Source organism: Heterodontus francisci, chromosome 18 (genome assembly GCF_036365525.1).
Source record: "Heterodontus francisci isolate sHetFra1 chromosome 18, sHetFra1.hap1, whole genome shotgun sequence".
NCBI classification, from domain to species: Eukaryota; Metazoa; Chordata; class Chondrichthyes; order Heterodontiformes; family Heterodontidae; genus Heterodontus; species Heterodontus francisci.
The window spans coordinates 47,534,585-47,557,718 of NC_090388.1; the positions used below are offsets into that span (position 1 = coordinate 47,534,585).

Consider the following 23,134-nt stretch of genomic DNA (forward strand, 5'->3'; position numbering starts at 1 on the left):
ACAACATTCACATGGCCTTGCTCAGTTAGACTGACGATCCAGTGGTAATCTGTACTGAATTGTGGGCTGCTCTGTGCACTTGAGTTGAGCCACTAGGAAGATGATTAAACTTCCAAAAGATATTTCAGTCAATCTCCTCACAGCCAGCAGAAAGAGAAGACATTCATTCCAATAGTTGTGGCAGGATTGAAACCAATATTCAGAGGTGAAAGGGCAGTCTTGGCATTGATTAGTTTACCCAGTTTCTCATCATGTTCTATTCAAGCACTTCTTCGCACAAAGGGTAGTGGAAATCTGGAAATCTCTCCCCCACAAAGCTGTTGTGGTTTGGCCATTTTAAAAATTTTAAAACTGAGATCACTACCCTGCTCAGGACAGGGTGTTAAGGATTACAGAATCAAGGCGGGTAGATGGATACAGATTAGCCATAATCTTATTGAATAACAGAACAGGCTCAAACCTACTCTATGTTCGCAATAAAGTAAAATAGTAACAGACAGTTTTGTGACAGCATAAATGGCCACTGCTTCCATCAGTGCAGGGAATAGGCTTTCTTACCAAAGTAGAGAGAATAGGTAGGAAAACTGTGATGGTAGCTGGATTACTTGCAAATTCAGTGACAACTGACACCAAGAGGCAGGCAATTAATGTAACAGCCCAAGGAGGGAGGTTGCTCATTGGTTCCATCTGACGCCCAATCCAATCTGATAGGCCAGACACCTGGTGGGGGGGAAAAGACAAATTCAGTAAAGAGGTGTGTGCACACAGAGTGGAGCTGCAGATTGGAGTAAAGAATCCTCAAGCAACAGCAAGGCTATAAGATGGTATAAAACACCTAAATGACATCCATGCAACATAGTTAACAGTGTAATTTTTAGCTGTTAGACAGTACAATCTGAAAACCAATTTCTTTCATGCATCCTTCTTCAGTTAAAATGACAAGTCAACTGAGGAGGCTAATCCTTTTCCAGACCGTCGCTCCAAATCCCCAAGTTCAGCCAGCAGTATGTGCCATCACTCCATCAAGAGACAAGTCCATTTTCTCTTCCTTCAAGGTTAGGGCAGTCCATTTCGGCTATCTCCATCAGGATATTTGCAACCTGTGAAAGTTTCTTACAAGCCTGTTGGTTAGATTTATAATAACTATATCAATGTGAAGTGATCCAAATAATCATCCCATTGCCTGAGCACATTTAGTGATGCGAAGCAACCACTGTAACTAGCAGGCCTCCAGAAAAGATCACAGATTTACTTCCTTGAGACTCCATATGTCCTTATATAAAGAGTTAAATTTAGAAACATACACAACACATGGGCATACTGGACTCTGTTGCTGTGCCTGTCTTTACCTTGCAGCCTGCGGCCAAAGCATATCCCCCTCCGACAAGGATGACAATCTCCCATGGCATGTGCTTTTGAAAGTCTTTCCAGTTTATCAGTGGTGCCAGTGGGTTTGGATCCTTTGAGATATTCAAATTCTTTGAGTCCTTTGCACTTTCTTCATCTGTACCAAAAATAAATGACCAAGTTCAGTAAAAGATTGAAGCTTATTCTCCACAAGACCGTGAGCTTATTTCCTGGTGGTTATAAGAGATGTGGAAAATCATTTGAAATATTCTATTTTTTCAGAAATACTGCAGCTTTTGTTTACATCACCCCAACTTAAATCATGATCTCTTTACCTGTCTTTGCTGCTGTATGTGGGCAAACACATCACAGACCGTCTCTTTAAAAATCAACAATTGCAGTATAAAGTATCGGAAAAGCTCCACTGTGACATTTTAAGTGTGGGCCTAACAGACATTGTCGGGGCAAGCTATATGGACCTTTAGTCACATTCAGCACCTGCCCTCCAAAGGCCAAGTAATGCAATTGTGACAGCAAGACTTTAGGCCAGAAAGTCTCAGGTTTGAATTTAGGCAAATTAAATTAGTATGCTGTCTTTGATTTTAATTATTCACTAGATTGGGCGACACTGGCAAGGCCAGCATTTATTACCCATAACTAATTGCCCTCAGGAAGGTGGTGTTAAGTTGCTTTCTTGAACTGTTACAGTCCATGTGGTGAAGCTAATTCCACAGTGTTGTTAGATAGGGAGTCCCAGGATTTCGACCCAGTGACAGTGAAGGAACTATATTTCCAAGTCAGGAGAGCATTTGACTTGGAGGGGAACTTTCGGGTGGTGGCGATTTCATGAACTTGCTGTCCTCGTCCTTCTAGTCACTATAGGTCGCGATTTTGGGAGGTGCCGAAGGCGTCATGGAGAGTTGCTGTAGTGCATCTTTTAGATAGTACACACTGCAGCCATGGTGCACCGGTGGTGAAGGGAGTGAATGTTTAAGGTGGTAGATGGGGTGCCAATCAAGTGGCTGCTTTTTCCTGGATGGCGTTGAGCTTCTTGAGTGTTCTTGGAACTGCACTCATCCAGGCAAGCGGAGAGCATTCCATCATGTTATTGATTTGTGCCTTGTAGATGGGGGAAAGGCTTTGGAGAATCAGGAGGTGAGTGACTTGCTGTGGAATACCAGCCTCGTAACTGCTCTTTGTAGCCACAGTATTTATGTGGCAGGTCCAGTTAAGTTTCTGATCAATGGTGACACCCAGGATGTTGATGGTGGGGGATTTGGCAATGATAATGTCGTTGAAAATCAAGGAGAGACCAGTGAAGCTGTTGAAAATAGTTAGGCCTAGTACACTGCCTTGAAGAACACCTGCAGCACTGTCCTAGGGCTAAAATGATTGGCCTCCAACAACCACAACAATCTCTGTGCTCGGTATGAATTTGGCCAGTCACACATTTTCCCCCGCGATTCCCATTGACTTCAATTTTACAAGGGCTCCTTCATGACACACTCAGTCAAATGCTGCCTTGATGTCAAGGGCAGTCACTCTCATCACCTCTGGAATTCAGCTCTTTTTTCCCTGTTCAGACTGAGGCTTTCATGAGGCGTGGAGTTGAGTGGTCCTAGCGGAACCCAAAATGAGCATTGGTGATCAGGTTATTGGAGAGTAGTGATTGCTTGATAGCACTGTTGATGACCCCTTCCATCACTTTGCTGATGATTGAGAGTAGATTGATGGGGCGATAATAATTGGCCAGATTGAATTTGTCCTGCTGTTTGTGGAAAGGACATACCTGGACAATTTTTCACATTGTCAGGTAGATGCCAGCGTTAGTTATACTGGAACAGCTTGGCTGGAGGCACAGCTAGTTCTGGAGCACAAGTCGTCAGCATGACAGCTGTGATGTTGTCAGGGCCCATAGCCTTTGCTGTATCCAGTGCGTTCAGCCATTTCTTGATATCACGTAAATCGAATTGACTGAAGACTGGCATCTGTGATGGTGGGATCCTCAGGAGGAGACTGAGATGAATCACTTCCGCTTGGCTGAAGATGATTGCAAATGCTTTAGTCTTGTCTTTTGCACTGACATGTTGGGCTCCCCCATCATTGAGGAGAGGGATGTCATGGCACCTCGTCTCCTGTTTGGTGTTTAATTGTGTACCACCATTCATGACTGGATGTGGCAGGACTGCAGAGTTTTGATCTGATGTGTTGGCTTTGGGATTTATTAGCTCAGTATATCACATGCTGCATCCGCTGTTTAGCATGCATGTAATCCTATGTTCTAGCTTTAGCAGGTGGCACCTCATTTTTAGATACACCTTGAGCTGCTTCTGGCATGCTCTTCTACACTCCTCAATAAAACAGGGTTGGTCCTTTGGCTTGACTTTAATGGTAGAGTGAGAGATATGCCAAGCCATGAGGTTGCATATTGGGGATTGGGACAATACAGTACTGCTGCTGCTGATGGTCCAGAGTGTCTCATTGATGCTCGGTTTTGAGCTGCTGGATCTGTTCTGAATCTATTCCATTTAGCATGGTGGTAGTGCTACACAACAAGATGGAGGGCGTCCTCAGTTGAAGATAGGTCTTCACCTCCACCAGGACTGTGTGGTGGTCAATCCTACCAATACTGTCATGGATAGATGCACCTGCAACAGCTAGATTGGTCAGGACAAGGCCAAGTAGGTTTTTCCCTCTTGCTGATTCCCTCACCACCTGCCGCAGACCCAGTCTAGCAGCTATGTCCTTTAGGACTCGGCCAGCTTGGTCACTAGTGGTGCTACCAAGCCACTCTTGGTGATGGACCTTGAAGTTCCCCACCCAGAGTACATTCTGTGCCTTTGCTACCCTCAGTGCTTCTTCCAAGTGGTCTTTAAGTGGAGGAGTACTGATTCATCTGCTGAAGGAGGGCGGTAAATCACAAGCAGCAGAGATTTCCTTGCCTTTGGTTCACCTGATGTCATGAAACCTCATGAGTTCCTAAGCCAATGTTGAGGACATCCAGGGTCATTCTCTTCTGACTGGTGGGACAGGACATACCCAGGGATGCTGATGGAGGAATCTGGGACATTGGCTCTAACATATGATATGCTGAGTAAGACTGTGGCTGTTGCTTGACTAGTCTGTTGGACCACTCTCCCAATATTGGCACAAATCCCCAGATGTCCCCATTGAGGAGGACTTTGCAGTGTTGGTTGGGCTGGGTGCACCTTTTTCTGTCAATGCATAGGTTGATGCCAGGTGGTCCATCTTATTTTTTATTCTTAATCTAGTTTTTCATAGTGGATTGATACAGCTGAGTGGCATGCTAGGCCATTTCAAAGGGCAGTTAAGAGTAAACCACAGTACTGTGGGTCTGCAGTCTTATATAAGCCAGATTAGATAATGACAATGTTCCCTCTAAGCTGTGCAGCAGCGCAGCAACCCGAGAGTTCCCGCGCAGGCCGCAACAAGTCAGCCCCTTTAAGCTACTGCATGTGCACGACCACAGAAAAGAAATTTAAAGGGATCATGCACTTAAACAAATAGTCTGTGCACTCCAAAGAAAATGAGGAGATATGTTGTTAAAGACAGCAGATTTCCTTCCCTAAAGGACTTTATTGAACCCGATAGGTTTTTATGACAATCCAGTAGTTTCATGACTGCTGATATTAGCTTTTTATTCCAGGTTTATTTAATTAACTGAACTTAAATCCCCCTGCGGACGTGGTGGGATTTGAATTCATGCGGCTGGACCATTAGTCCAGGTTATTGGATTACTAGTTGAGTAAAATAGCCAATATGCTACTGTACACATAAAGCATAGGGGGCAGCAGGAGCTGAGCAGTGCTGGTCACATAGTTCCAGTATCTCCTGGTTGATCGACATTAAAACAAGGTTCAATGCTTGAACAAGTAGGGCTTTCAAACCTCTACTGTCTTGTTTTAGTTCTAGAGATCTGTTCATTGGTACAGCTTGTGTTATCACTCCTATGCATGGAGTCGTAACTATTGAAAATGTTCGTAGCTGTTTATGTTCACAGATTCAAGGCGCTGTCTGCAAATAATTTTTCCCACAGGCCAAAATAGTTTTGTGAAACATCCAGCCCCTGTCTAGAATCAGCTTCTCCATCACTGGCTTGTGGCACAGCAAGAACATCAGCTACATTTCTGCTAGTCAACTTTCTTGTCCTAAATAGAGTGAGAGGTTAGAGAATGGTCAGGGATTTTCTGGCTTACGTTAACCTTCTCTGTCTTTATTATTGATAAAAGCAAAGACCTAACTCCTCTACCTCATCCCTAGTGAGGCAGATTCAAGAACTGGGACTTAGCATGCCCTAATGGCTCAATAGTTAATGGGAACAGATGAGACTCAAAAGATCCTCGTTTTGATCTTCAATCTATGCTGAGTAACTGATTTCAATGAGGGTGCAGTATGGATGTTATGATTTACTTCCATATTCCTAGGATATGAAGGAGAAAAAAAAAATCCATCAGCACTGAGAAGAGACCATCAGAACTCACCATTGGTGGCTTTGTCTAAACAGGGGAAAGATGGTTTCTTAGCAGGAATCAAGAAGAGAAGAAACCCCAGGAAGATGGAAACAGTGGCATCTGTCCTATAGCCTTTTCTGAAAGACGTAAGAATTAAGAATTAGAGAGTACCAAATCAAAGATATTTTACAGGTTTCAGGAAAGTCAGGGTTGATCTGAAAGAAGGCTTTTGCATGAACAATAAAAAGAGGTCAATTATTAAGTCCCAACTCATTTAGCTCAAAAACATGGGATATTGGGGTGGGACTGGGTTCATGGATCAGGATTGGAGTGGGACTGGGCTCGTGGATCAGGATTGGAGTGGGACTGGGCTCGTGGATCAGGATTGGGGTGGGACTGGGTGTGTGGATCAGGGTTGGAGTGGGACTGGGTATGTGGTCAGGATTGGGGTGGGACTGGGTTTGTGGATCAGGATTGGAGTGGGACTGGGTGTGTGGATCAGGATTGGGCTGGGACTGGGTGTGTGGATCAGGATTGGGCTGGGACTGGGTGTGTGGATCAGGGTTGGAGTGGGACTGGGTGTGTGGATCAGGGTTGGAGTGGGACTGGGTGTGTGGATCAGGGTTGGAGTGGGACTGGGTGTGTGGATCAGGGTTGGAGTGGGACTGGGTGTGTGGATCAGGGTTGGAGTGGGACTGGGTTCGTGGGTCAGGATTGGGGTGGGACGAGTGTGTGGATCAGGATTGGGGTGGGACGAGTGTGTGGATCAGGATTGGGCTGGGACTGGGTGTGTGGATCATGATTGGGGTGGGACTGGGTTTGTGGATCAGGATTGGGCTGGGACAGGGTGTGTGGATCATGATTGGGGTGGGACTGGGTGTGTGGACCAGGATTGGGATGGGACTGGGTTCCTGGGTCAGAGTATTGAGAGTGAGGGACAGGCTCATGGATGAGAGGGTTACTGTTTATCATGGGATGTTGGATTTACCTCTCAAACAGTGATGTCCATCCTGGAACAAATCCCGGTTCCCGGGTAAACCATAATAATGTCATCAGCACAAAGAAAATCCCAGTCACCATCTCCGGGTAGCTGGAAAAATCATAACAATAAAAGGGAATTAGATTCAATTACGTTGTGAGCAACTTGAAAGTCAAATATTGTCTAAATCCCCTAACAGTCAGGAACAAGCAGTTCCTCATACCTGAATGGCCCCAATTTCTCGTACTCCTCTTGAATTCTCCTCTCGGACATCTCCTCACGTTTTGTCTTCCTCTTTTTGCTGAGAGAACAAGTTTCCTTAAAACTGTAATGAAAGATTTATACAAGTAATGTAACAAAAGAATGTACAACCCCATTGTTCTGACTGATGGAGACACATTACCCCATTTATGTAGAGATATTGTGTGTAAATATGGATGTTTGTGGAAGACACAAGATTACATCGAAACAGAGATCACTCACACAGGTTGGAATTTGTCCAAAGTCCTTGAGTTATTTAAAAATTAGCAGAGAATTATCTCCTTGGACTTGTACACCATAGCCTAAGTCTTTCAAATGTGCATTAGCAGTGAGGAATCTTCTTCAGCGCCAATGCATATTAAAAAATCTTGGATACCTTTAGTGGAATGAAAATCATAGGCCAGCTCTTGTAATTTATGATATGTGAGTGTTCTCATTGCTAAAGCATATTAGGAAAATTAAGCCCCAAATTTACAATGATGCCTAACATACTGGCAATTCACACTGTACTGAGATGATTTTTAACAGTTGGTGGCTGAAACAATAAATCTTCCTGCTGCATTTCATTTACTATATTCCTCTCACATTATGACCTTGCTTCTCAAAACAAAACTATCTTTTATTCCTCTCCCAATTACAGATAAGGAATTGCTTGATAGTAGTTCTGTTTTTTTTGTGACACCGTTGCATCAGTCTTCGGTATGAATGAGTTCATTTAAAATTTGTTTGGATTCTGCAAGATGCAAGCTGGAAGATAATTATTTGCGTTCACACTCCCAGTGAGAAGATTTAACCCGCCAGGAGTTCAGATCAGTAGTTTGGGCTCATAATAGCCATCATTTTCCAGCTATTAAAATGAATCATTGGGAAATGGTTGCAAAGTCATTGGCAGTGCACACACAAATTTCCAATACACGCTCCAAGCAGGCAAGGCTTCCCATCTGGAAAGCAGACTCCTAAAATTTCAACCTTTCAGTCCTGAGCTCCTCCCAGCCCAGGAAAAAAAAAATCTCACACCATCACAAATTTCAAAATCTGCTGCTGGTGCAAATCACAAATTTGCATAATTGACTGAATTCTGCTTCCATTGGCATGTTAGCGATGAAATGGGATAACTGCCCAGCATGAATCCACCACTAATCCTCATTTGTAATGCAGCGTGGGTTTGGATGGATAAAACTGATCCTGATAGGTTTATTGCTCTTGGGGCTGGGGAATACTCTCCCGATGCATCTGAAGAACAGCAGCATTGCCGGAAGGAGCAGCAGCAGGGTCCTCAGTATGGTTGGGGTTAGCAGATTTACCCTGATAATTAAAACAGAACTTGAGAATTCCTATAGTCTACTGTATCACACTTATTGCAATGGCACGAGCCTCATTATATCCGTTGTCCCTGTTAATTGGATCCAAGCCAAACAGTGAAGAATGAAACTAGACATGGATCCTTTTCTTGATAATCAGTTGATTCACAGATTTCAACATGACACATTTGAAATGGTCACTCCACATAAGTGCCAGCCAATGACCATCTCAAACAAGAGAGAATCTAACCATCTCCCCTTGATGTTCAATGGCATGACCATCGCTGAATCCTCCACTATCAACATTCTGGTGGGGGTCACCACTGACCAGAAACTGAAATGGACCAGCCACATAAGTGCTGTGGCTACAACACAGGTCAGGGGCTAGGAATTCTGCAATGAGTAACTTACCTCCTGACTCCCCAATGCCTGTCCACCATCTACAAGGCACAAGTCAGGAGTGTGATGGAATACTCTCCACTTGCCTGGATGGGTGCAGCTCCAACAATACCCAAGAAGCTCGACACCATCCAGGACAAAGCAGCCTGCTTGATTGGCACCCCATGCACCACTTTCAACATTCACTCCCTCCACCACCGATGCACTGTGGCAGCAGTGTGTACCATCTACAAGATGCACTGCAGCAACTCACCAAAACTCCTTCGACAGCACCTTCCAAACCCACGACCTCTACCACCTAGAAAGACAAGGGTAGCAGATGCATGGGAACACCACCACCTGCAAGTTCCCCTCCAAGCCACACACCATCCTGACTTGGAACGATATCGCCATTCCTTCACTGTCGCTGGGTCAAAATCTTGGAACTCCCTTCCTAACAGCACTGTTGGTGTACCTACACACTGCAGCGATTTAAGAAGGCAGCTCACCTTCTGAAGGGCAATTATGGATGGGCTATATATGCTGGCATAGCCAGTGACGCCCACAGCCCCAAACAAATTTAAAAAGCTGGACATAAATAGAATGTAAGCCATTCCTATGCAGAAAATTGAGTTGATTCTCATAAGGCGCTTTGAGCGTCACATGATGTTCCATGAATTGCTTCCTGGACCTGTAGGAACCCTAACAACCTGTAGTACTAGATAACTTTCTGTCTGTTTGGGAAGAATTGGAATTGTGCGTCCTTCCTAAATACAGCAACAGTTATCTTCTTGATGCAATTGTGAGAACTGCCTGGCTAACGTGGCAAAAGTCATCAGATGCTGCATGGGAGGATCCAGTTTCAAAGAAATTCAAGTCAGTGATGGCCTTGACTGGTATAGAAAATGCCCTTCTCCTCATGCAGGTGAGCTTCAGGCATCCCTTGACATGTTTTTCCAATACCAAGGGAAAGCACAACCTGATAAGGCACTGATGAGTCCAAGTAAAACATTTTTGGCCTTGAGACCCTGATGAGTGGGCATCAGTATGCGAAGCCTAACGTCAAGAGCCTGGAATCAACCTATTCCATATCCTCATCATTTTCTTACTTGTATTGGAGGCAGTTCAGAGAGGGTTCACTAAGTTGATTCCTGGGATGAAGGCGTTATCTTATGAGGAAAGATTGAGCAGGTTGGGCCTATACTCATTGGCGTTTAGAAGAATGAGAGGTGATCTTATTGAAACATAAAAGATTCTGAGGGCATTTGACAGGGTAGATGCTGAGAATGTTTCCCCTCATGGGGGAATCTAGAACTAGGGGGCGCAGTTTCAGAATAAGGGGTCTTCCATTTAAGATGGAGATGCGGAGAAATCTCTTCTCTCAGAGAGGGTCATTAATCTTTGAAATTCTCTACCCCAGACAGCAGTGAAGGCTGGATCACTAAATATATTCAAGGCTCAGTTAGACAGATTTTTGATCTACAAGGGAGTCGAGGCTTATGGGGGGGCAGACAGGAAAGTGGAGTTAAGGCAACAATCAGATCAGCCATGATTTTATTAAATGGCAGAGCAGGCTTGAGAGGCCGAATGGCCTACTCAGGCTCCTATTTCTTAGATTCTTTTGTTCTTCTTCAAAGCTTAAGAATAGAGAATTCATGGTGGGAAATGTAAGTCCCCAATGCAAAAGAGATCTTTGAACAGAGCAGAGTAAAAATTGCAGTAAAAGTCCTGACTGGACTTCAAAAGTGCTAAAGGGATGAAAATGAAAAGTAACGATGATCTTCAGTAACAGTTCATAAAATTACCTTCTTAAATGTGGTGTCTGCCTCAGGGATACCTTATTGCATCTCACATTGCCCTTATATAGTCGTGGATACTAATTTGGGACAAAAGTTGAGAAAATGGGTCAGAGGAGTTAGCCGTAATCCTGTCTCATTACATTTACACCAGGTGGATTGGGCACCCAGCAGGCCTCAAAAGGGGACTGATGTTCTTTTGAGAGGATAATTCAGGTGCAAATCTTTTGCAGCAGTTTTGAGATAAGAACACAAATCCATCCCAAAATAAATGGTACTTCAGCGGAAAATCCAGGCCCTTCTGCTTTTTCCTTTAACTCAAGCAACAAACTATCAGGTTATACCTGTGGTGGAAGTCAGGACAAGCCTGTGCCCCACTGCATTCAGTCTGACTACTTGTTTTCACACATCATGGGCTTATCTTCTCTGTTTTCAGTCACCAGACATTTTTCAGTTGCGTCAGCTTTTTTTTGAATCTGTTGATTAACCTTTGCTAATTTTCTAGATATGTAAGTTACAGACCAAAGAACAAAACTCTGTGAATGGGTTGAGATAACAGCTTCCTGTTTATCAACTTATATTAGTCGAAAAAGCTGACTTATCATCAGGCGGTAAACATATCATTTGGGACGGGGGGTGGGGTGGGGGGGGGGTGGTGGTAACACCCCATTAACTCATTGTTAGCCGTCACATACAGAGAGGCATTTTATTACAACATATATTTATAATAGTGCCTTTACTGTAATAAAACATCCCAAGGTGCTTTGCAAAGTATGACACCAAGCCACAAAAGGAGATATTAGGTCAGATGACCAAAAGCTTGGTCAAAGAGGTTGGTCTTAAGGAACATCTTAAAGGAGGAGAGTGAGGTGTAGATGCGGACAGGTGTAGGGAGGGTATTCCAGAACATAGGGCGTAGGCAACTGAAAGCGTGGCCACCAATGGTGCAGCGATTAAAATCAGGGCTGCACAAGAGACCAGAATTAGAGAAGCACAGACATCTCACATGGTTGTGGGGCTGGAGGAGATTACAGAGATAGGGAGGGGCAAGGCCATGGAAGGATTTGAAAACAAGGATGAGAATTTTAAAATAAAGATGTTGCTTGATGTAAGTCAAGCACAGGGGTGATAAGGGAATGGGACTTGATGCAAGTTAAGACACAAGCAGCCGGGTTTTGGATGACCTCAAGTTTACAGAGAGTAGAATGTGGGAGATCAGCCAGGAGTGCATTTGAATAGTCAACTCTAGAGATAATGAAGGCATAAATAAAGGTTTCAGCAGCAGATGAGCTGAGACAGGGGCGAAGTTGGGCAATGTTATGCAGGTGGAAATAGGCGGTCTTAGTGATGGCACGAATATGAGGACAGAAGCTTATCTCGGGGTCAAATGTGACACCAAGGTGAACAGGCTGGCTTAATCTCAAACTGTTGCCAGGGAGAGGAATGGAGTTGGTAGAAGTCGAGACAAGTGGTGGTGAGGTAGAGCTGAGTGTCGTCAGCGTACATGTGAAAACTTACACTGTGTTTTCGAATTATGTCACTGAGGGGCAGCATGTAAATGAGAAATAGGAGGAGCCACTACTATATTGGGTCCATTTAAAAACCGTGTTGAAAACTGAGCATCATAGCAAATGATGTATTGCTGCAAGTGGTAGTGTTATGGTAAATAGTGTGTGGTGGAGAGCAGAGCATTGGATCAAATTTTGCACTATAGTAAACTGACCACTGGATAGTGTGTTGTAACAAATCATGCATTACAGGAGCAAAATGCTCTAGTAGACACTGTGGGCTGGATTTTACAGGCCATCCAACCTCGGGGGTCATGGTGGGGTGGGGGGGGGGGGTGGTGCTAGAAAATACCTCCGGGAGAGGCCCGCAATGGGCCTCGACGTCAGGAAGGCCTGGCCCGATATTGGCAGTGGCAGTGAGGCCTCGTGGCGGCCCTCCCGCCGCTCGGTGACGGAACCAACATTTAAATATGCTAATTTAGGTAAATTAATGAATTAAGTATTCACCCGCTCCCTCCGTCCATTCTGGTGCCATATTGGTGGTGGTGGGCGGCACTGCGACGCATTTGGTTTGGAGATCCAATGTGGAACACTGGTGGGGAGAGAGGAGCGGGTATGTATTTCAATGTGGGAGTGAGGGTAGTGGGGTCAAACTAACCTGATTGGTCTAGGATATGGTGGGAAGGGGTTGAAGGTAAAAGTTTGTAAACTTTGGTGGGTGGGGGAAGGTCAGGTACATAAGGTAAGTATTTTGGGGTGAGGGGAGAGCAAGGAATTAAGTATACAGTTGTTGGGGGAGGTGGGAGAGGGTCGAGCTCAGTAAATTTTATTTTTTTCAAAAAAATGTCCCTTTAAAATTTAAATTCGACAATACAGCTCGAAGACCTTTGAAAATGGCATTGGCGCCTGCGCAATGGCGCCATCGCTGTTGCCAGGGATGGACCGTCTGCCCTCTCCGCGTCATCCATGGAGTTAGGCCTGCACATGCGTGCCATCATTTTTTATGGTCACCGCCAATTACGGCGGCGGCAACATAAAGTTCAGCCCTGTGTCATAGTAAACACTGCATTATAGAGCAGAACATTGTAGAAAACAAAGCACAACAGGCAGCCAGATTAGATTCCCTCTTTCTCACCAAGGGAGCTGTGACTGATATGCAGGGCTGCATTTTACAATGCCACCACACATAAACAATGGCGGTCTGCTCTGTGGACTACATGTTGCAGAGCCGCCACAGTATTCAGCGCGGCAGCTCATTTAAATGGTCGGGGTGGACCACCCACCCCGATGACATGGAGGGGGCAGGCGGTCCATCCCCGGCAATGGCGTCAGCTGTCCGTGTGCAGGCGCTGATGCATTTTTAAAGTGCTTCGAGCCCTTCCATTTAATTTTAATATTTACAGAAATAGGTTTCAAAAATTTTTTAAAACATTTAAATCGCCTCTCTTCCACCCGCACCCACCCTGATAACCATGATAACCCCGATAACATTACTTGCCCTCACCCCCTCAAAACAATTCCCCTGCCCACCTGACCCTCCCCCCCACAAGTACATAAACTTTAAACTCTAACCCTTCCCACCATCCCCTAAACCAATGAGATCAGTTTGACCCCACTCCCCCCCCCCCGCCTCCCGCGCTGAAAAACTTACCTGCTGACCCCTCCCCACCAGTGTTATGCCTCGGTTATCCAGACAGGAATCTGAAGGTGTGGGAGTGCCAGCCACTGGCGCCAATATTGCAGCACGATGGAAGTCAGCGGCAAGGAGGTAATTCATTAATTAAAAATTAATTTATATATGTAAATGTTGCTCCCGTCACCGAGTGGCGGGAGGGCCGCCCCGAAGCCATCCCGCCGATGGCAATATCGGGCTGGGCCTTCCCAGCGTTGAAGCCTGTTGGGGGCCTCTACCGGAGGCATTTTCCAGGCCCCCCTCCCCAACCAGACCCCCAACTTCAGCAAGGGCTGTAAAATTCAGCTTACATTCTATAGCATCTCAGTGGTTGATGTAACAAATAATTACTAGATCAATGGTGCAATAGGGTAGATTTTCTGAGTTTTCGCACACTGTGAGGCTGCTGCCATGCTGAAAAATCCCAGACCCATGTCTATGATGTACCTTGCTGTTCAAGGACTCAGAAAATCAACTCTAATATGTACAGCTACATAGTGCTAATGCAGGAGGCTATTGGCGTAGTTGTTTCAAGTTCCATACTTACTTGCATCCCAGGAAAAGCCAATGCATCCAGAGCCAGGTCAGTACCAACATCATGATGGCAATGGGAAAACTGAAGACAAACCAGGTTCCAAAGTTGATAGATCGTGATTCTGGGTAGCGGCTGTTAAATAAAAGCAGGCGTCAGGCAAGAGAAAAGGCTGGCAGTAACCCAACAACAGACAGGTCAGCAATAGCCATGTACAAGCACTAATTTCACCACTAAACTAGAATGCAAGGCACGAGACACAGATATAGCAATAAAAACTGTTCCACCTGACTTCCCTTCTTACGCCTACCTTCCTAATTTTGAACCTGCATCCTTTGGCAAGTGAACCCTTTCACCTTAGGGAACAATTTGCCCGGATCAATTTTGTCAATTTCCTTGATGATCTTGAGAATTTCAATGAGGTTACATAAATGTCTCTTTCCCAAATGAAACAAGCCCAACAACCTCAACCTGTATTCATAACTTATATTATTGTTAGTTGGAATCTTCATTGTTGCTCAAATATGTACTGCCTTAGGGGTAATAGTATCCTTATAATTAGCTGTGGAGGAAAAGTGTATTCTAGTACTGGTCTATCAGGCTGAACAGAGGGCCACTGCTTGAGAATAGATGATCTTACTTGTTGAATTGTTCAGCAAAGATGAGGTTGGTCGAGGTTCCGGTGATTGTCATGAGGCCTCCAATTGTGGCAGCATAAGTGATGCTCAGTGACAGACACTTGCAGATCATGTGGTCATGCTTGGTTTTGTATTTACTGCTGTATTCATTTTTGGACTTAATCTTGTTCTGTGGAAAAGCAAGGAGCCACAGCATGAAACTAACAGTCAACATTAAAGCAGCCTATTCCCCCAAATAAATATCCTGTCTATCACAATTTGGTATTCATCAACCAAACCAATTATTCACAGTGCAATTAGTCAAACAAAATTCAACACCTCTTTTGAGGGTGTGTGTGTGTGTGTGTGTGTGTGTGTGTGTGTGTGTGTGTGTGTGTGTGTGTGTGTGTGTGTGTGTGTGAGAAAAAAAGTGATCTCCCAATGGCTGTCATAGTGAAAAGCACAGCACTGTGTGACCCAAACTGATCAGGAAGGTTTCAGATTCAATCCCTGCTTGCTGCTGAGTTAGGTAATATCATCTGGGGCAGCAATAAGGCAACAATTGTCACAGTATTCCCGGGTATTGAGAATTATTCTACATAGTCAGCACTTTTGGAATATGTTTGTACATACATGGACTTCAGAGTGAGGAAAGATCAAGCTTGCTCAAATGACCTCCATGGTCAAATACCAGACAAAACTCAAGGCTGGATTTTCCTCCAGTCCTTATCCACTACTAGAAGTTTGGTGGGGCAGGAATTCTGGCCTCTGATTAGTTATATTGTTAATGCTGGTCCATTTCCTCAAAAGATCAAAGTTTGAGTCAGCACTTTGTAAACCAAAAAAAACTGAATTTGAAGCACAGACAAAAGGATTACTCAAGCGATCCTATTCTGGTTACAATGGTTCCTTTAAACTGAACTTTAACCTTGATCAGCTGATTCTGGCAATGTGTTTCATTTGATTCACACATGTTTTTGTGGCTGCTTTAAAAAGCTACGGGCAAATGATATAAAATGGCACACATTGAGCTACCTAAGGGCCTCTTCCCACTGCGTCTGGTATTTTACCATTGACTGGTCAGAGCCCCACCACGTGAGAAGGTTGCCCAGTAAAACAAGGCAACCTCCCTGCGGGCTTTGAGAGTGACCTCCTCTGTGGGGAATCTGTGGCCCACAGAGGTCCTCCAGAGGCAAAGGCCGCCTCTCTGCAAACAGCCCCCCATACCCTCAATGTCCACCCTCCCCACTGCCCACCCCTCCCCCCATCTCGCCAAGGTCTACCAGACTGACCCCAGTGACCCTGCCACACCTACCTGGGGTCCAGGACTCCAGTGCTGGTTCTGGTCTGGGCCACTGCTCCCAGCAGCATTGCTGATACTACTGAGCTGCCAGTCCTCTGATCAGCCAGCTGCTCTTGGAGGCGGGATCTCCAACTTTAAAGGGATGAAAACCCTGGCAGCGGGCTGTTAATTGACGATTCCATTAAATAGAGCTGGGGGGTGGGTCTCCAAAGGGCCGAGGTGGGGTTCCCCTCATCTTTTGGGCCCGGTGTCGGGACCTCAACCAGCTCATTATATCACCCCTTTATCACTGCATCATTTGTTTAAGTCTGCACATGTGGGCATTTCCTGTTTCTGCTCCCAGTTCTAGCAGAAAATATGACATGCAAAAAAAGGGGGTCATGGGTACCCAGCACATTTTCCACACCCCTTCCCTGTGGAACACAACGGGAAATGTGCGCTCTCACTGTCAAAATTCATAAATGAAGAATAGTCTGAAAGTGTGTTACTAGAAAACTAGTCCTATTATAAACTGAAGCCCAGTATGAATCACCATCTTCAGAAGAGGAGGATAAAAGAGAGCAACTCAGGGAACAGTAAAGGAGAAAATGCATTCAAAAGTAGAGATGTTAATAAAATTGCCCATTTCAAAGCTAGTATGAACTTTTCCATCTGATTGGAGTAACAGGAGGAGACATTCTGAATGAGTGTTAAAACAAAGTATGGGCAATAACAACTATCACCAGATAATGAGATAACACATGGAAACAGATAGCAAATAGTTCCTGCCTCTACGTCTTGCCCTACAGGCCTCTCTATTCCACATTCAACCAGTGCCTCACTCTATCCAGTGTCTCCTGACCTCATACACTTGGTGTGAAACTATGGATTATAAATCTTATAGTATAAAATATAGACTGTAGACTCAGTAGTTAGTGAACTCAGACTGGTGCAGATTTGATCCATTTCAACATCTATTCACTCTGTGCAGAGTCAAGACTGCAACTGATAAACTTCCATTCTTCCATGTGCCCACTGAACCGATTCAGTTGGAACACAGCCTCAGTGGATGTTTACTCTGTAAACATCATCAGCTGTTAGGTGCAGATGCTGAACAAATATTATATTAAACTAAGGCCTCGACCTTTTGGATCTATTAAAGCATTTGAGTTTGAATAATTGGAAATTTTGAGCAGATTGTGAGGCCTGATAGAGGTCACCAAATCATTCAAGCAGCTGATATCAAAATGGTCAATAGCCTTTGCAGCTTGTTTACTTGTGTCTATGTACTCACTCCATATATCATACACAAATAGGATATAGTCACTCCCCATACTAAGTATCCCATCTTGGCCTGCTGTATGTGAGTGGCCCTTCCAATCCCTGTGATGAGGTGCAAGGCTCCACTTCTAGCCTTTTCTAACAACTTAGTCCTCCGATGCTAGGGATCAGCTCGTGACCCCTCCCTGAGCCATTTCCATGGCTTAGATGTTTTCCTTCTGCTTCAATGATTTGATTGAATGCAGTATTAAAAATGTAGTCTGACTAGAGCATTATGCAGCTTCAGAATGATGGACTCAGACAAATGGAGTGAATTTTTATCTTAGAGGGCCGCTCACAGCAAGGGAGCCGGCAGCAGGTCAGGAGCCCGACTTTTTTGCTGAGTGTGCTTTGTTGTGGCTGCTTAACTCAGTCACAGCATTAGCATCCCACTTCCAGCTTGCCCAACCAATCACAGAGTGCAGGTGTGATGATGACCCACACCTGTCAATGGAAGGATTTCTATTTAAAGGGACCATGGCAGGGGTCATAATGGCTGCATAGGTTCAAGAGGCTTCAGAATGAAAACGTGAAGTGGGAAGGCTGCCCCCAGGTTCTCGGACCCTTCCCTGGAGGTCGTGCTGTGAGCAGTGAGGGCCTGCAGAGAAGTGTTGTTTTCCACAGACGGGAGGAAGAGGCCAGCCTGTTTAAAGTAGCAGCCTGGGTATGCAGGCCTTTGGTCTCAAAGTAAGTAGGCATGGATGGAAGAGGTTGAGGAAGTGAGCGTGGTCTCTCAGACCTGGATATAGTGTCACATGAGATTTAATGACCTCAGCAGGATAGGAAAGGTCAGTGGCATAACAGTTTCAGGTGCCAACCCCCACAGTCTGACTTCCCCATCCTTCTGCTGCACAGCGCTCCTCAGACCAACACACCCTGCAGCTCCACTCATTCCTCTCTCTTGAGGCACCTCCTCACACCGCTAACTGAACAGCCAACACTGACACTCATCTTATTGCCATCTCACACCCATCCTTGCAGTTACTCTCCACAAATGTTGCCATTCCATCTTCTGCACATTCTTTTTTCACACTCATGATTTTCTACTTTCATTCCTTGAAGGAGAAGAGAGCACAGAACTTCAAGGAGAGACAGAGAGTCAGTGCTGGCCCTCAAATGAGAGCCACCCTGACTGCTGCAGAGGAGGAGGAGGAGGTGGTCTTGGAGATTGGCAGGGTGGCGAAGTGCATTGATCATTGGCAATGGAGAGATGGGGGGTCTACCAGATACCCGGTGACAGTATGATTTCTAATTCTGTCACTTGGTTCTAATGTGGATTTGCTGTCACCACTAACTGAAATATGAGCACCTGCACAATGTTGACTTTTTACCCTTTCCCTATGTCAGTCTTAATTCAAGTCTTTCACCTCCCACAGGTCCATCAAATGGGGTGCAGAAGCTGGAGTGGGAGGAGGCTGAGGTGTCCTCACAGGAGGTTGTGCACTCTGAGAAAGCGACTCCTGCGTACCCTCCACCAGCTCAGATATACACACTGGGTGGGGACCCCAAGGGAGATAACTAGTTTGTCACATGATGAGGCACACATCACAAGTGAGCAAGAGTAGGTGTTGAAGACAGGGACAGCAGTGGAGGGTCCCCATCAGAGGGCGCAGGACATCCCAAGCTCTGCTCAGCTGGACAGAGATGCTGAGATGTGTGGGTCATCCACGAAGACGATATTACTGGAGCACCAACAGAAAATATGTGCGGGTTCTGTCAGTATTTCCAAAGGCACCGCGCACCCTTGGAGAGAGATTGGAGGATTCGGTCTCGAACCTGAGTGCCATGATGTTTCAGGCATTTGTTCTGATGTCCACCTCCATGAAAAGAGTCGCCATCTGCATGGAGAATCAGACAGGGCAAGCAACCATGTGCATGCTGGCCCAGACCAAAGGCCTGCATACCCAGGCTGCTACTTTAAACAGGATGAAGCAAGCCTCACCTTGGTTGTTCAATGCCTCAATGAAGTGCAGCAAAGTGCTCTCCAGCTCTTGGCTGACAGGGAAGTGTGTGTGGGCCAAGAGTGGAAAGATGGAGACAGGACGCATGGAAGCAGGGACTATTTTCAAGGCGCTCCCACCTCTCACCCCTAGCCTCACCCCCTGGCCTCAGTCAGAGGCACAGATGATACCTGAGATGTCCTTGGGACTGGAGTGAGGTTTAGTCGAGTTTGGTATAGGATATGAGGCAAAGATAGCAAGACAAAGTCTGCAGCAGCTGAACATAAAGGCTTCTCCTTTTATTTTGCCTGTTTTAGTTTCACCTTGCTAGCATATGTGTCCCACAGCAGCCTCTAGAGTACACCAGGGACAATGCAATTGCAATTTCAAAACACTACAACAGTACAGTGCTCCTGTCCTGATGACCGAGTCTGCCCTACACGGGTGCAGGTGGGCAACCTTTGGCAGGGCCCTCATAAGCCTCAAAACCCAGAGAATGCTCACCACCAACATCTTAGCTGTTAGAGCAGAAGAATGAGCATCCTGCCTCCAGCTGTGCTGAAGTTACTGGGATAGCACTACATAGAAGTAACTGGAGAAGGAAAAGAAGACTTTTTAGTCACACAAGGGGATTCACTTAGGCGATTTCCAAATGTCAATGTGTTAATGTATTACAAATTGTAACTGCATCATGCACATTATTTCAAGTCCCCATTGTCCAGTCATTTCCAAGGCATTAGTCTTGAGGATGATGGTATGACCAAAGTGGAAGATGAACAAAGGGTATGAATGAGATAGAGGATAGTGGGTTCTGCATTGTTGTTCCATAAGGCTTCACACACTTGGGTTATCTAAACTGTGCCTGGATAGGTCCTTCGCGAGTTTGTCTGGCAGTTGGTGAATGGCCTCAGGCACTCTGGGCACATCAGGCTCCTCCTCTGAAGATGCAGACTATCATCACCTTCCTCCTCCTGCAGCTCCTCTCCTCTATGTAGCGCAATGTTGTGCAAGGCACAGCTGACCACTATCATTCTGGACACCCTTGCTAGTACATATTGAAAGGACATTGAATCACATCTTCAGCAAGCCAATAATTTTCTCTATGACCACTCTTGTTCTCATGAAGCTATGGTTGTACCTTTCCTCTGCATCAGTGGTAGGCCTGCTCGCAGTTGTCATCCGCCAGCTCTTTAGAGGGTAGGCATTATCTCCAAGGAATCACCCACTGACTCTGTTTGGAGGTACGAATACCTGTGGGAGTTGTGACTGGTACAGAATGAAGGCAGTTTCCAGGGTGTCTTTCACAGGCATGCATGAAACCTTCTGGCGGTCACGTACAAACTGAACATTGATGGAGTAGAATCACTTCTGATTAACAAAGACTGCTGGTTGATCTGAGCGCACCATGATTTCCACATGTGTGTAGTCAATGACTCCTTGTACCTGTAGGAATCCAGCCACTGCAGCAAATCAGATAGACTTCTTGTTCTGACTGATTTCATCAGTAACAAAGTGAATGCAAATGGTGGTCCCTGCAAACGTAGCATCAGTCATCTGAGAAATGCACTTGTGGGCAACAGATTGTGAAATCCTATAGATGTCACCAGCAAATCCCTGGAAGGAGCCAGTGGTAAAGAAATTGAGGGCTGTTGTGGCCTTGATGGCCACAGGCAATGCATGCCTATCTGGCCCACTGGGAAGGAGGTCTTGTTCCAGGAGGCTGCAGATGTCAGCAAAGACCTGCTGCGAAAGCCTGAGCCTTATAAGGCACAGGTGCTCACACATGTCCATAGAACTGATCCTCTGCCTGTAGACCCTATGCAGCGGGTATCACCTCCTTCAAGTTGAATCTGTGTCCATCCCCTCTGTCCTGTGAGAAGGCTGGTATTGCTGTGGTGTTGCTGGTATTGCTCCTGCTGTTGCTGGTGTTGGTGTTGCTGTTCCTCTTGTTCCTCATCAGCAGTCTTAGGTGGAGCTGATTAAGCTGCTCCCATGCTGCAGTGAAGGCTGGCAGCAGGGAAGTTCAGGTGAAAGTGAGAAAAGTCCAACACTGCAGAAATTACTTCCAAAATGTTGGAAATCACTTCTAAAGCAGTGAAAGCCCACTCTCAGAGCAAGTCCTATGAGCACAAGCTTTTCACATAGGCAGGGAAGCAGCTATGCAGTTTCACTTTAAAGGCTTTTCAGCCTGTCAGTTTCACAGAGGAATGACCCGCCCCCCCCCACCCCCCCCCCCCCCACCCCCCACACCCCACACCCACCTTGCCTTGCCTTTCTGACACTAGTGAGTTTCACATAGCTCGGGAAACCTGTACACTAGACGTCAAAGCCAGAATGCTGGGTTAAAGTCAGAATTATTGGCTGTTAACATATTTAAATTACTGACCCCTCTTCTCCACGGGGGTTTCCCATGTACCTCTGAAAGTGCCGCAATAAAAGCTAGATGTCAGCAGGATCATGTCAGGTTTCCAAAATATTGACATTTTTGGGGGATTAAACACCTCCAGCTGTAGCCGAACCCTCACCCCGCACCCCCAACCCCTTGCCAGTTAAAATTCTACACATAGTCTATTGAGTTAGCAACATAGTTCAGCATTCTGTTTGCTTTGTTGTTTACTGCTCTGCAGAGCTGTGGCAAGTGTTCTCTGTGCTGATCACGTTCAGCCTCTTTTAGCCAGCTCCACACAATTCATTGAGTATGTTTCCCATGTTTCCCTTCCAACGTGTAATACTTTGTAATTATATTTGTATTGATTTTCATCTGCAATCACAGTGCCCACTTTGAACCATTTTTCTAGCTCTTTCTGCAGTTCCTTAGCTGCTTCATCAGATTCAATGCCTCTCTACCCAGTTTAACATCGTCTGCAAATTTGACCAATGTGCATTGTATCTCTAAACCCAGGTTATTTATATAGAACAGAAACAGTAATGGCTTCAATTGCACTGCTTCATGTGTAGTGAGGAGTGCTCTCATTAGGACATCTCCCCAATTCATTACCACTCCTCTAACTAGTGGCAATGTTTTCTCAGTTTCAGACAATTCCTTGTCCATCACAATATTTTACCTAGGATATCGACTGTCTTATGCTTGTGTAGCAGTGTTTCAGATAGGACTTTACCAGAGGCTTTCTAGTAGTCCACGTACAGCACACCATAGGGATATTCAAAGTTTCCTTATGGTACCCGAAGGAGCCCACAGGTTGGCTTGACAGGAAGTCACCACTACTCTCCTGCTCAAGCTTTAAGTTGCAACAGTGGATCGGGTTCCAGTGACAGCATCAAAACCTGATTCACATATTTAGACAGGACCATGCCAATTTTAGGCAGACGTCCTTTACACGTCAAATTTAACATTGCAGTTGGCTAGATTGTGGCAGGAAAGCAGCGGCTAAGTTTCCACCCCATTTTAACTGCTGGGCGGGGAGGGTTGAATTCAAAAAGAACAAGCTTCTACATATAGCAATCAGTGTGATACTTCTCCCTCCATGTTATAGGATTAAGGCAATGAGAATCCTTGGAATGTTAAAGTGTATTTATTGTTCCATAATGAGTATATATAAGAAAAAGGTAGTAATGTATTGCACCAGTTAGCCTCTGTTGGCTAGATGGCAACAGTGCGGTGCAGAATAATGCCAACAATACGGGTTCAATTCCTGTACCAGCTGAGGTAGTTCTTGGGGCCTGCCTCCTTGCCTTGCCCCATAGTGATATCATGGCATAAGCCATGAC

The 23,134-nt window shown here is 45.4% G+C and overlaps 1 protein-coding gene across 2 annotated transcripts in view; it reads right to left on the reverse strand.

Annotated features, from left to right (window-relative positions):
• The window catches only part of LOC137379600 (solute carrier family 13 member 4-like), a 136,673-nt gene that overhangs the window by 19,784 nt on the left and 93,755 nt on the right, over nucleotides 1-23,134 (reverse strand). For both annotated transcript variants that reach the window (XM_068050665.1, XM_068050664.1), the window contains 7 exons: nucleotides 14,887-15,053; nucleotides 14,262-14,381; nucleotides 7,022-7,123; nucleotides 6,808-6,909; nucleotides 5,850-5,956; nucleotides 1,350-1,504; nucleotides 559-720 (listed from right to left, as the gene is read on the reverse strand). In XM_068050665.1, the coding sequence (XP_067906766.1) occupies nucleotides 559-720; nucleotides 1,350-1,504; nucleotides 5,850-5,956; nucleotides 6,808-6,909; nucleotides 7,022-7,123; nucleotides 14,262-14,381; nucleotides 14,887-15,053 (915 nt within the window). The remainder of the gene's footprint in view (nucleotides 1-558; nucleotides 721-1,349; nucleotides 1,505-5,849; nucleotides 5,957-6,807; nucleotides 6,910-7,021; nucleotides 7,124-14,261; nucleotides 14,382-14,886; nucleotides 15,054-23,134) is intronic.